This window comes from Oryza sativa, chromosome 2, assembly GCF_034140825.1.
Source record: "Oryza sativa Japonica Group chromosome 2, ASM3414082v1".
NCBI lineage: Eukaryota > Viridiplantae > Streptophyta > Magnoliopsida > Poales > Poaceae > Oryza > Oryza sativa.
The window spans coordinates 30,041,557-30,055,645 of NC_089036.1; the positions used below are offsets into that span (position 1 = coordinate 30,041,557).

The 14,089-nt window shown below is 44.6% G+C and overlaps 3 protein-coding genes across 3 annotated transcripts; 2 read left to right on the top strand and 1 right to left on the bottom strand.

Moving 5' to 3' along the window:
* Window positions 1-934: 934 nt before the first annotated feature.
* On the top strand, window positions 935-4,236 carry LOC4330505 (thioredoxin reductase NTRB-like). The gene is made up of 2 exons (NM_001416847.1): window positions 935-1,981; window positions 3,781-4,236. The coding sequence occupies exons 1-2, from the start codon at window positions 1,057-1,059 to the stop codon at window positions 3,849-3,851; spliced, it is 996 nt and encodes a 331-aa protein (NP_001403776.1). The 5' UTR covers window positions 935-1,056; the 3' UTR covers window positions 3,852-4,236.
* Window positions 4,237-5,617: 1,381 nt separating this feature from the next.
* On the bottom strand, window positions 5,618-7,703 carry LOC4330506 (F-box/LRR-repeat protein At3g26922). The gene is made up of 3 exons (XM_066308098.1): window positions 7,623-7,703; window positions 6,569-7,453; window positions 5,618-6,030 (listed from the first exon to the last, which is right to left on the bottom strand). Exons 1-3 carry the CDS (start codon window positions 7,701-7,703, stop codon window positions 5,629-5,631), a joined length of 1,368 nt encoding a protein of 455 aa, XP_066164195.1. The 3' UTR covers window positions 5,618-5,628.
* A 349-nt stretch (window positions 7,704-8,052) lies between these two features.
* Window positions 8,053-8,812, top strand: LOC136355289 (uncharacterized). Its single transcript, XM_066307677.1, has 2 exons — window positions 8,053-8,076; window positions 8,201-8,812. Exons 1-2 carry the CDS (start codon window positions 8,053-8,055, stop codon window positions 8,810-8,812), a joined length of 636 nt encoding a protein of 211 aa, XP_066163774.1.
* The last annotated feature ends 5,277 nt before the right edge of the window (window positions 8,813-14,089 follow it).

The window sequence follows — 14,089 nt, forward strand, 5'->3', positions numbered from 1 at the left end:
CGTGTCTCTCCTGCCTGAATCCTGAAAAGCTCGACAGGTAATGCAGCAATGGAGGAGGACATCATCATCAATTCATCATCATTAGAACGACCAAATCCAAATAAACATGGCGCACGTACTGGCCATTATCTTAACGAAACTGCACGGAGAGTGGAAGTAGTGATGGGAAGAGAGTGATTCACTTTGGCTGTGTCACGCAGCGGAAGTTTCGATCGATCTGTTTGGGTTTCCATCCGAAAGATAAAAGATGGAAGCCACTATTTCTCGCCATCATCTGAATGAAGCCCTTCTTTTTTTGGCGGGCCTCATCTGAATGAAGCTGGTCGGAAGGAGCAAGATTTGCAGATCCACGTATGTGCAAATCGCACCACGAATCCTAATACTCCGACATGATTTTGCTTGTGTCGTCACACCACAAACTCTATTTTTGAGCTTAGTTTGTTAACATCACTTGATCGCTCTCGCTTGCGATCTGTGAATCTAGTGCGTGCATACTGTGCAGTTGAAAAGTTTGCCGTCAAGTGAGCGTAGCTCAAATCCAACTCAGATCGAAGTTATAAAGTTGACACATATGCTCGCTTTTACGGTTAATTATTCTTTCAACAGTAGACAATATAGCCGTTGATAGTAATGCACTCGCAACAACTTCATGAAACTCAAGATATGTTAATCCAGATTTCTAAATGTGCTAATAGAGATAAAATGTGTGTTCATATGGAGATATATCAGTTCAGTTTTTTTGGAGGTGTTTATAGGAGTACGGCGCGTTTAAAAGTGTGGTATGCATCGTGTTGTGAGTGTTTGTGTGTTTCTTTAAAAAAAAATTGCCATTTGTCAATTATTGTGGATTTTCTGCAACTTGTTGTCCAAAGAAAAAGAAAATAGTTTCGGTCAACAACTCAACATCCATCTGGGGGTATGACCGACCGAGCGCGGTGGCCGTTGATTGGCTCGTCGCCTCCTCCCTTCTCGGTCTGACGGTCTGACCAGTGCCGGGTAGGAAGCGTAATTTTGAGGAGAGACTCCGACCCGCGCCGCCGCCGCCGCAGCCAAGCCATGGAGGGATCCGCCGGGGCGCCGCTCCGCACGCGCGTGTGCATCATCGGGAGCGGGCCGTCGGCGCACACGGCGGCGATCTACGCCGCCCGCGCGGAGCTCAAGCCCGTGCTCTTCGAGGGCTGGCTCGCCAACGACATCGCGGCGGGGGGCCAGCTCACCACCACCACCGACGTCGAGAACTTCCCGGGGTTCCCCGAGGGGATCCTCGGCGGCGAGCTCATGGATCGGTGCCGCGCCCAGTCCCTCCGGTTCGGCACCAGCATCATCTCCGAGACCGTCACCGCGGTCGACTTCTCCGCCCGCCCCTTCCGCGTCGCCTCCGACTCCACCACCGTGCTCGCCGACGCCGTCGTCGTCGCCACCGGCGCCGTCGCCCGGCGACTCCACTTCGCCGGCTCCGACGCCTACTGGAACCGCGGCATCTCCGCCTGCGCCGTCTGCGACGGGGCCGCCCCAATCTTCAGGAACAAACCCATCGCCGTCATCGGCGGCGGCGACTCCGCCATGGAGGAGTCCAACTTCCTCACCAAGTACGGCTCCCATGTGTACATCATCCACCGCCGCAACACCTTCCGCGCCTCCAAGATCATGCAGGCCAGGGCGTTGTCAAACCCCAAGATCCAGGTTTTCTGGGACTCTGAGGTCGTCGAGGCCTACGGCGGCGAGGGTGGAGGTCCATTGGCTGGTGTCAAGGTGAAGAACTTGGTTACTGGGAAGATCTCCGACCTTCAGGTGTCCGGTCTCTTCTTCGCCATCGGACATGAACCGGCGACGAAGTTTCTCGGCGGGCAGCTTGAGCTCGATGCTGATGGGTATGTGGCCACCAAGCCAGGCTCCACGCACACCAGTGTGAAGGGGGTCTTTGCTGCTGGGGATGTGCAGGACAAGAAGTATCGCCAGGCTATTACTGCCGCTGGATCAGGTTTGTGAATTGATGATTTTTCAGGTTACCTGTGATTAATTTTTTTCTGCACTTTCTTAGAGATCAGTCGCTTCATGGGTTGCTATTTGCTAGTGCGAATTGCAATAGAAATTGTTCAGGGCTTGAGTATGTAGTGAGCGAATGATGATGGTCAAAATTAGAACCTTTTTAAGCTATCATAGAGTTAACGTGTTTGAGTTTCTGAAATAAGTGCTTTCATTATGTATCTAGCATAGTTGATTAGATATACTAACTACCTTTTGGGCATGTTGAATGCGTGCTCTGTTTCCAAGCTAGGATTGGGTGTATTAGTCCTAAAAAAAGTTAGGTGTATTTGAGGCCGGTTAATGCTTCCAAAGTACCATGTAGGTTCATATGTTTGACTAATAAGTAGCTGGTAGTTAATCATGGAATTTGTTGAACTGGGATAAGTGACTTTCAAGCTATTCTGGGATTTTCATAGTTAAGGCATTCCAAATATTGTTAGGAATAAAAAAAAGTGCTACTTCCCATTTAGTATAGAAGAGTGCATTTCAATTTCTACACTACAAAGTACGGACTGTATTTTTGCAAAAAAATCAAAAACAGAAGTATGGTCAGTACATCACTCTGTCACTCCTGTGATGTGAGTTAACTTTGTTAAGCGTTTACATGCTAACTGATGTTGCAGCAAGTATTTTTACTAGAGTGCAAGTTACATTTTCATGTGGTTAGAGGGCACATGCAAAATTCTCCATGCTCAAACTTCAATAATTGGTCATGTTTCGCCATTCTCCCTTCTTGATCCTGTCAGAGATGGAGTTTGAACTTATTATTGCATAAAAGAATGAATTGGAATAAACAGAGACTGGGTTCACTTTCCCTGCGTGCTGTGAACATGTGTTCCGGATGGGCATAAACAAAGTAAACTAATATGTTACCAAGTATGGACTTGCTGAAATAAATTGACCTTTTTGATGGACAACATAGTGGAGGAATAAGCAGAGACTGGGTTCACTTTCCATGCATGCTCTGTAAACTTGAGTTCCGGATGGTCATAAACAAAGTACTCCCTCGATCCCTAAATGTTTGACGCCGTTGACTTTTTTAAACATGTTTGACCGTTCGTCTTATTCAAAAAATTTAAGTAATTATTAATTCTTTTCCTATCATTTGATTCATTGTTAAATATACTTTTATATATACATATAGTTTTACATATTTAACAAAAGTTTTTGAATAAGATGAACGGTCAAACATGTTGTAAAAAGTTAACGGCGTCAAACATTTAGGGAAGGAGGGAGTAATAATGTTACCAAGTATGGTCTTGGTCAGAAACAATCCAAATTGGCATTTTTGATGGACACAGTCATAGGAGACTGATTTTAATCCTGATGTCTGGTTGTTTAGCAAAAATTGGAATCAGGGAATAAGGCCAGTACTGCTGATGTAGAATGAAAGCAGTATGCCATTTCTATATACTTCAGAAAGAACTACCTTGTTACCTGTCGTGTGAAAGGAAAAAGCCTGATGATAAGATTTTCATCTCAGAAGCAGCATACAGAGTTTTTCCTTTGTGATTTTCATGTTGGTTGATACATGGTCAGTATGGTTAGTACATGATGAAGCCTTATTATTATTACTATTATTTTGTGCTAGCTTGTTTCAGGAGTTTGATCCAATAGACATGCACTTCAAAAAAAGAGAGAAATTGTCTATATGCATGACTCTGTCGACAAGATCAATTCTAACTCATCATTGATGGCTACTGCTGAGCATAAAATTTTTGTGGCAGACTTCTAACTCATCATTGTATCCAGGGTGCATGGCTGCTTTGGACGCGGAGCACTATCTGCAGGAGGTCGGTGCACAGGAGGGCAAGGCCGATTGACTATCTCAGGAGGAAGCGACCACCAGCGTTTCAAGAAGTCCAACGTTGTCGCTGCTGAAAGCTACACTCTGAACGTTTATGCCATGGGCTGTTCTGACTTCTGAATGCTTCTACCGGATTTTCCTGCCCCTTATTAGCGTCGTATTATTTGATGTGCTGGAGATTTATCTGTATTTACGCTGAAGACGACGTATTGCTTGCGGGTATCCGCATTTTCTGCATTTGCTTATGATTGAGTTATTGTGACATTTGGCGTTTTTAGTACCAAACTAGCAAGGAATTGTGTATTCTGAAGACCATTCCGATCAATGCTACTGATATGGTGGATATCACTATTGTTTTCCTGGAAAGAGGAGTAATTAGAAGTTCACTAGCAGGTTGCTAACCCTGAGAGAATACAGAGACATGTATGTAGCGGTGTACACCTACTTGCCCAGCCAGCCTATGTTACAGGGGCTCGCAGGCAGGGCGCCCAGCCCATATCATATCGCGGCCTCTAGGTTATTGCCGGGCTATGTGAAGTCTCAGCAGTGACAACGAGAACTTTATCTGTTACTACTAGGTTAAAGCCACGTACTTATTCTTTACGTGTTTTGGTGAGGCGTACCGCACCTGCAACGTTAACTCTGCGACATATATTGATGCTATGTGGTGTTTGCGACATACTTCCCCTTTTTCATATTATAAGACTTTTTAACATTGCCCACATTCATATAGATGTTAATGAATATATATGTATATGTATATGTATATATATATATATGTATATATATATGTATATGTATATATGTATATATATATATGTATGTCTAGATTTATAAATATTTATATAAATATGGATAATACTAGAAAGTTTTATAATATAAAATGGAGGGATTATATTGATGCTACGTGGTGTTTGCTCATAACATAGCACGCACGAGAGGCATACTGGCATAGCTCCACGTCTTGGCACGGCAAGCACCGCGGACCGCGCGCGGTAAGACGACCACGGCTGCAGCTGGCCGCTGCACCCCGCGCCGACATGCTTTGCAGTCGAGGCATCTGCGGCCACCGCCACGGCATGTTGCCGCCGCGCGGAAGCCGGCGCGGCGCAACGTACCATGGTGGGTCTCACCTGGCTGCAGCTGTGTACAAATCTCTCCTTCCCTTTCTCCTCCCACCCTCCTCTCGTTGCCGGCAATGGGGCTCCTCCATGTCGATGCAACGTGCGAGGAATCGGCCGCTAGATCACCAGCTGCAAAGCAATCGGCAAACTCGCGTTCGGCCAGACATGGAGAGGATGCAGTCGATCTCAGCGTTTACGGCATTCTTCAGATGCATCTAGCTCCCCTTTGTTACGGCGGATTTTGACCGTGTTGACCGACAGTAAACACGATTGGCTATTAATGGAAAACCGACGGCGATGACATTTCTTTAGGAAAGATGGATACCTCCATACCCTAATAGAAGAGATATTCACTTTTTCTTTTAACATTTAACCACACGTTTTATTAAAAAAATTATACAAATATAAAATAAAAAGTTATATTTAAAATACTTTGGATAATAAAGGATAATAAAGTAAGTCACAAATAAAATAAATAATAATTTTAATTTTTTTTGAATAAGACGAATGATCAAATAATACAAGCAAGATGTTAAAATACCTTATATTAGGGGACAGAGGGAGTACAATGGTATGGTATTTTTTAGACGCTCGCCGATGACATTTATTAGAGCTTAAAAAGGAAGTATGAAAAAAAAAATTGATAACTTAGTACGCGGCTTTGAGCCCTTAATACAACAGTTTTGCATAGTGATTAGCCCTTAATACAGTTGGGAAATGGATCGTAGCAAGCGAATGTGTCCCCAGAGCAATTCTGTTCCTCAGTGCCTGTCTCTGTTTCTTGGTCGACGGGTACCTCAAGGGCCTTGGATTCTTGCCCTTGCACTTTTCACACGCCATCCTCTTATACAGGAATATATCCTCAAGGTTCACCGCTGCATCCATGACAAGTCTGATATACCTAATCAAGTTTTCGTCGTTCGACTGAAAGCCAAACATGACTAACGTTGACAGGCTGTGGTTCTTGAAATCTGACGCAGACGCATTCCAATCCGCGTTCTTATTCTCGCTGTATGAGTAGGCTTTCCTCCTCTCATCATCCGTCTCTATTTCGCAGAGATGATCCCATACCTGCAGGCCGCAAAACATATCTCAGAAATTGCAGTCAATGCAAAATGTAAAACAGTGGCGTAGTTAAAATTTAAATTAAAAGTAGTCCATCTATATGTAATATGTCAATTAAAAGGGTGGTCCACTATACAATTTTTACTATATTAACCAGCACATATACTATAATTTCAAATTTTTAGATGGTCCGTGAACCACGGTGCCACCTAGCTGGCTACGCCCCTGATGTAAAAGGCTTAGCAGATAATCAAGCATCAGTTGCAGGTGCTTACCGCCACGTATAGCTCCCTCAAGGAGGGTGCAGCCTCAAGAAAGAACATTGTCCACGAGGGATCATACCCTTCAGGAAGATCAACTAAATTCACAACCCTTAGTTTGTGGAATGCAGATGCAAGTGCTTTTGGGCCTTCTGGTTGAACCCAAATATGCAACAAGGAAAAGAACACATGAGTACATGACATGGTACAAACATACAAGTAAAGCCATCAGAGCAGAAGAATAATCCTTTTTAGATGGAACTATAAGAATAACATTGATATACCTTTTCACTATTAAAATCTAAAGTCAGATCTCTTATAGAGATATTGCTCAGAAATTCGCTCAACTTCACCGCATTGTGCCAACTAAGACCAACATTGGTGAGGGTTACAGACTCCAGTAATGGAACATGTCCAAAAGAAAGTGGATCTTGGAAAGCTATCCAACCACCAAAGATCATCCGTGTGAGTTTTGGGAGTGAACTAAGTTTGATTATTCCAAAACGGCAATTAATAATACTAAGTTCACTGAGTTGCAAGTGTTCAACTTCCAAAAAAGTGGAAATTCCTGAGCTGCAGTTATACAAACGCAAATAGTTTAATCGCTTGCAAGTGTTGAGGACATCAATGATTTCTGGTTCACCAAATCTCAAATTCTCAAGTTGGAGTCCTGTGAGACCTCCGAATGTATTTGGACAATAACTGAAGAACAACGCAAAACGTCTCCCATAGACGATGAAATCATCGTCAATGCACTGATTGTCATCTTTCTCTGTCAAAATTGTAAATTCAATCATCTCAACTTTTTGGGTTGCCATAACGTGGCCAACAGTGTGTCCAAAGGATATGCAGTCATCGTCTCTCAAGTAGAATCTCATGGATAGGAGGCTGATAGTGTGCTCATTTGACTTCCTGCATGCCAATATGCTCTTCGTTGCCTTAACCACTGTTGCATTGATCCGACCCAGTTCATCATCAGAGAAGCTGGACATGCTCTTGGGATCAAAGTCAGAAACATCTATTGTAAGATGTGATATCATAGTGGGGAGTGGCCTCCAACGCTTTGAGAGGAGGCTTGTTCTTGCAGCATCTCGGACATTGAGTCCATCAAGGATGGCTAGCAAAATATCATCTGGCAACTGGCTAATCCTGTCTTGTAGGTCAGCATTCTGCATTTGGTGCGAAAACATTAAGCAAACTTAAAGATGAAATCTGAAATACCGACCACAGTCAAAGAAGGGAACTATATGACCGCAGAAAAATTCGAAGGAAAAGTTGGAGGATTCATGGACGGGGGAGGGGGAAGAATGACGTAGATTTACAAAATAAAACGCTTACGGAAGTAATGTGGTCTTGCTTGATGGTTGGTGTAGTTTCAATGGGCGCTAACACGCTTAGATACCCTCCCTTGTTAGCCATTGCAGATTGATGATAAACCGAATAAAACAGGTCACCGGACCTGAAAAACGACACGTTTCATTGATTGAAATTGGATTGTGTCTTTCCGTATTCAAAACGAAATTAAGTAAATACTATACTTTGTCAATTTAGGTGGGAAAACCGGAGGTATGTGATTCCAAATAGATCGCTCAGGAGACCTCAATCAGCAATTCAGCATACAGAAAAAAAAACAGAGAGATACTTACCGCCGACGAGAGGCAGCAATTAGGTAGAAGAGAGAGTGAAAATTAAAAAAACAGGCGCCGGATACGTTGGATTGATCTTAAACGATTCTACCTTGCCTCGATTCAACTGAATCAAATCGATAATGTCGAAATTTGGGTTGGAGACTGTTACTCGGTACTAGCAGAGGTAGAGGGACAGATGGCCTGATTTAGCTTGGAGAGGTGGTCGGCGACCAGGTACAAAGGCCCCGATTTAGCTTAGAGAGGGAAGGAGGGAAGGTGGCGGACTAGCGGCGGCGAGTAGCGGCCGTCGGCGACCGGAGAGAGCAAGACGATCGTTCTGGCACACTCACATCTAAACAAATTTATGAGGCAAAATTTCCTGCAGGTATTACCTCGCCAAATTGGAAGTTCACCTGGAGCAGCAGAGCACTGTTGAAGGTAAAACTGTTTGCTTGGCTGCTGGTTCGAAATAGACTGTCCACAATGAAAAATCTCTTGAAGAAGAAGATTGTTCAGTCAGCGTCTTGCGTGATCTGCAACAGTGGCGACGAGACGGCAAACCATTTGTGCTTCACTTGCCCTTTTGTGGTCAGTTTCTGGACAAATATTGGAGTGCAACCCTCAATCCAAGACCTTCAGTTCTTCTACCGGCTAAGTCACACGCAGCTTCTGCCGGCAAAGCACTGCCATGTCTTCTACCTCCTCTGCTTTTGGGTGCTATGGAATCATAGGCATGATGTGGTTTTCAGGGGGCAACAACCTTCTGTAGCTGCATGCCTTCAACGAGGGATAAGCGAGGCAGGTTTTTGGGGACAAACACTAGCGGTGCAGAATAGATCCGTAATAGATGATTGGAAACACATTTTCTCTTCCTGTCTACAAACTCTAAATCCATTGTAACAAAACTATTTTTCTCCCTTTTATGCAATGACAATTCAGATGTTTAGTCAAAAAAAAAAGAAAAGAAAAAAGCTCGGCCCTAGGGTTGGTAAAGCAACGAAGCCCTCTACCATTCACCCCATGGGCCATGGGCACAAAATCTGTTGTCCCTATTATGGACCGGTTTCGCTCGATTTTTTTATTTTTATATTACTAGCAATAGTGCCCGTGCGTTGCAACGGGAAAAACGCCGTTTGATAGTGTCACCCTAAAAACCTCAAATTTGTAAAAATCAAGTATAATTTGATATATTAACAAATAGGTAGAACCGAGTCTAATTTGATCAATTAGCATAGGATTTAGGATTTAGTTTTAGATTTATTTTTCAAGCCTACTTAAGAGTTTATCCGACGGACTTTAATTTGAAAAATGTGAGCCACATTGTTTGATCAAATTTGCTTTCGGCCCAGGTCTTCCCAAGCCAGCCCAAACTTGGGCTGGCCCATCTTCGGCGAGTTGAGTCCATTCGATGGCCCGCAAGCTGAGCAGCTGAGCGCGGCCCACATATGCGGGGACGGTCCGATGCACTTCCGTGGCCCATTAGGCGCAGCGTAATCAACGGCGACGACGGCCCGACACTGGGCGAATCTGAGCCGTCTGATCTGATGGACGGCTCCAATCGTCCCCGCGCCGGATGAAGCGCCGACCGAGGAGAGGGGCAAAACCCTAGCTCCCAAATCCCTCTCTCCTGATCCCATTTCTCTCCGGCGACGAGAGAGCGGAACGACAGTGGTCCGGCAAGCTGGTGCGCGCGTGCAGCGATGACCGCTGAGTGGCTCCTGCTTCGCCGGCTGGGGGGCGCACACGAGGGCGCGCAAAGCCATGCCATGACGTCAGCGGTCCGGCAAGGTGGGCGTGCAAACGGCGACAAGCGCCGAGCGGCCTGACCTCATCGGCGGTAGGGGCGACGCCAAGCCGACGCTTCCCGTCTTCGGCAAAGGACGGTGGAGGGGTGCTCCAGGACAGCGCGCATGCAGGGAACCCGACACGACTGCGAGGAGGTGAAGGTGCGGCAGTGCCACTTCCCGGAAAGCTCCAATGAGCTCAGGGGCTTCAAGTCCGGTAAGTAACCCGGACCCTTGGCTTAATTGATTTGGATTTGACTCTTATGGTTCTTACCCGAAATTAGGGTTCTTCGAATTTAGAGAATTTTGTCGGGAAATTTCAATATATTTTATTCCCTCTTTTCGAGTTAGGGGAGTTTCAATATCGTTTATCCTCTTTTAATTTTGGGAACTTCAATCTAGTTTATCCCTCTGCTTAATTTTGTTTTTTTTCTTTGGCTGGTGTTTCATCGCGCGGGCGGGGATGGAGGGTGCTGCTCGTCCCCTTGGAAAGATTGAGATTAAGATAAGATAAGATTTTTACGGACAATGGAAGTAAATTGAATCGAACTTTCTTTTTTCTGTTTTAATGTTTTTTTCGCCCTTCTTTCGTTATTACGGACAACGGAAACGTTTTTAATTTTTTTAAGTAGTAGAGATAGAGAAAATAGAGATATAGTACCATGTCAAATATAATAGGATTCGATTTTTTTACTGCACCACATATAATTCTTTTTTTTTAGATTTGTTTTTTTTTTCTCTTTTTTTTACCGCATCCACGCGGATTCGTTTTTTTTGGCCGGTCTTTTTTTCACCTGGTTTTTTTTGCGCCCCTTTTTTAAGGAATCGGACAGATTCCTTTTTTATTTCTTTTCTCCCTTTTTTTTACCACGGAATCGGATTCGTTTTTCCTTTCTTTTTTTTGCCCTTTTTTGATGGGACAGATTTGGTTTTTCTTTTCTTTTTTGCCCGTTTTTTGTCCGGTTTTTTTAGCCCGTTTTGTTTTGGATCGGATGGATTTTTTCGTCTGGTTTTTTTTTACGGACGATGGAAGCACATCTTATTTTTTAAGTAGTAGAGATAGAGATAGAGATTTTGTTGAAATATTTAAAAAATAAATTTTTGTTTTGAAAATTTACAAATTTAGAGGTCTCACGTCCTTTAAAAAAAAAGCCCTTCCAGAGAGATCTAAATGTAATTTATTTTATTTGTATCCAAATTCTTTTCACTGGTTTTAATTGTTTTATTTAAGAAATACTAATGCTTATTTGATACTCCAAATGATTTGAAATGAAAAGGTAATACACTACAAAGTTGTAGATCTCAATGATATCAATAACTCTTCTATAAAGTTTATTTTCATCTGAAGTGATATCATAGTATTTTTTTTATTATTTGTGGCACTATCTTTAAGCTACTTGCGTCACCACGCCACAACTAATCTAAATTATAGCAATGTTATGCATTAAACAAACATCCCCTTCACGATACCATACAAAGCACGCCGCGCCGCGCTGTCATAAACAAGACAACAGCAACACTAGCAAAGAAGAAGAAGGGAAGGTAGTACCAACTTACCGGGTTGACGATTGGCGTCCACGGGAAGAAGCGAAGGACCCGACTAGAGATGGCAATGGGTACCCGGTCCCCGGTCCCCCGTGGAGAATTCTCCCATTATGTGATGGTGATGGTATCAATTGTGTCTCCATGGGGAATCAAATGGAGAGAAAGTAGTCTCCGTCGGGTCTGGCGGGGGCGGGTTTAGTTCACCGTCCCCCGTCCCCGCCCTCCGTGGAGGCCCGATATAAAAGTATGTGTGTAGTAATATCCTGTGCATTTGGCCCATATGGCCCATAAAAACCAGGCCCAAAGCATAGAGTATATAAAGCAGTTGTGTAACCCTAACCATTCCAATCCTTATCCCCTTCGTCCCCATTCCCCAGTCCACACGCCACCGTCCGCCCCGCTCGTCCCAATCCCCACGCCGCCACGCGCCACGCCACCGTCCGTCGGCCACAGCGGCTAAGCGGCGCCGACTCCCGATCTCGCACCCGCACGCGCAGGGCCGCCGCGCCCGCCGTGCCGGCGACCGCGCCAGCGCCGGGCCGCCGCGCCCGCCGTGTCGGTGACCGCACCAGCGCCGAGCCGCCCGGTCCCAGGTGGCCCAGCTCCCAGCTCCCGAGCCCCGTGGCCAGGTCCCAGCGCCACGCCGCGCCGTCCCGTTCCCTTCACTCGCAGCCTCCCAGGTCCGAGGACGCCGTGGACTCGGCACCGGCCACCGGACGTCGGCCTCCTCCTCCACCCTCTGTCAATATCTGATCCGTCATGTAGGCTTATTTGTTTTGCTGATGGTGGATGTAGGTGAAGGCTTCGGTGGCAAGAAAGGGGAAAACGACGAGTCCACACGACGACCAGCCGCTCGAGTCCACCATGGCTTCGCCTTCACCACTGCTAAGCTCCGACGACGATGCAAGGTGAGCACATCTAGCTGTCCTACTCCCAACTCAGTACCCCTCCCTAGACGCCTAACTACAGTACCATATCCCCCTCCCCCTCCACTAAATTCCTCTTCCATGGCTACATCGTTGTCTCGTTGAGTCACTAACTCACGTTCGGCGATCCACAATAAGGGACGCCAATGCGGAGTTGGACCAGCCATCGCATGCTATAAGCGCTGCAGCTGCAGCCACACCTGCCGTTGTGCCTGTTGCTGGATCTGCCATTGTTCATGTGGGCAGATCTGGTTCCTCCAACTCCGGTGCAAAGGCCTGCAGTCGGCCGCCGCAACCACCTATAAAAAGGACCACCACTAGGCAAAAAGCCATCTTGCAGGAGCACCTTCTGCTTCGACTAAGGCAGGAGCTCCTTCTGCTCCAAGAACTCCAGAAGCTTCATCTTCCACCAACGGCGTGCGCTTATTCAAATCCATGGGGTTCGATTTCACGCTAACCCTTTATATATTGTAGCTTCACTTTTGTAATCCTAAGTTCCTAACAATTTAGCATGTGCAATTTATTAATTTGCAGCTTGCTTGATTTTCTTAGATATTGAATGTTGTATTTAGAGTATCTGTAGAAAATTAGATATCTTTACATGTATATTGTATGGTTGTACATTGAATGTTGTTAAGTTATAAATATGTTATGAACTTAAGTTTTTGAAATTAAAGGAATCTGAATCTGTGTAGTGTAGCTCATAAAAATTTTATTATTCTATAGGCTGTAGCAGATTTCAGTATGCTTTATGTGTAGAGATTCTTCATTTCAAGTTTTCCAAGATTATTCTATAGGCTGAAAGATATATTGATCTATATTTATTTGTCAATTGTCAGATTTACCACGAATTCAACTGCTGGTACTGGTTGTGGGAGTAGCAGCCAGCAAGAATCACAATCACTTCCACCACAAGCAGAGTCTGTTAATGATTCTGAGCCAATACAAGTTGAAGATGATGAGCCAGAAGATGATTCTGAGAATTTTGGCACAAAGAGGAAGCTTACTTCTGTTGTTTGGAAGGATTTCAAGAAAGTCAAAGTCTGTGGTGATGTCAAGACTGAATGCCTTCATTGCCACAAGCGGCTTGGAGGGAAGAGCAGCAATGGGACTTCACATCTACATGACCATTTGAAAATTTGCACATTGAGAAAGATCAAGATGGGGCCAAAGACACTTGCACAATCTTCATTGAGGTTCAATATTACATGAGTATCCTTTATCTATTGTTGACCATATTGGCTTTCGAAGATTTGTGCTCCTAGTGAAGAAGAATGGGCTTTTGCTAGTGAGGTAGTTGATAGGCTCAAGTTGTTTAATGACATCACTGCAGTATTTTCTGGCACAAATTATGTGACTTCCAATATTCAACTACTTAAAATCTGTAGGCTAAAGAGCAAATTAGGAAGTGGGCTGTTTGTGGTGATTCTACTATAGAGGAAATGTCAGTTGAAATGATTCAAAAGTTTGATAAGTACTGGAAAGATATTCAAGGGCCAATGGGGTTGGCCACCATTCTTGATCCTAGGTTTAAGATTGACTATCTCCTTGGGTTCATTGAAACCATCACTGGTCAGTCAAGTGAAGAGTGTGCAACGAAAGTTGCTGAGGTGAAAGACACTCTATATGATTTGATGGAGTATGAAGTGGAAGATGATGAGGATAACACGGAATCTTCAGCTCCTCCACTTGTCAATTCTGATTTATTGTCTTCAATCACAGCACGTGTTACTAGTAGGACACCAGCAGCAATACGCGTTAAATCAGAGCTAGACAGGTACCTAGAGGATGAGTTGGTTTCAATTAATACAGAAAACTTTAAGATTCTTGATTGGTGGAAAGTGGTTGGGACAAGCTTTCCTACATTGAGGAAGGTAGCACGAGATATATTTGCTATTCCTGTTAGCACTGTTGCATCTGAA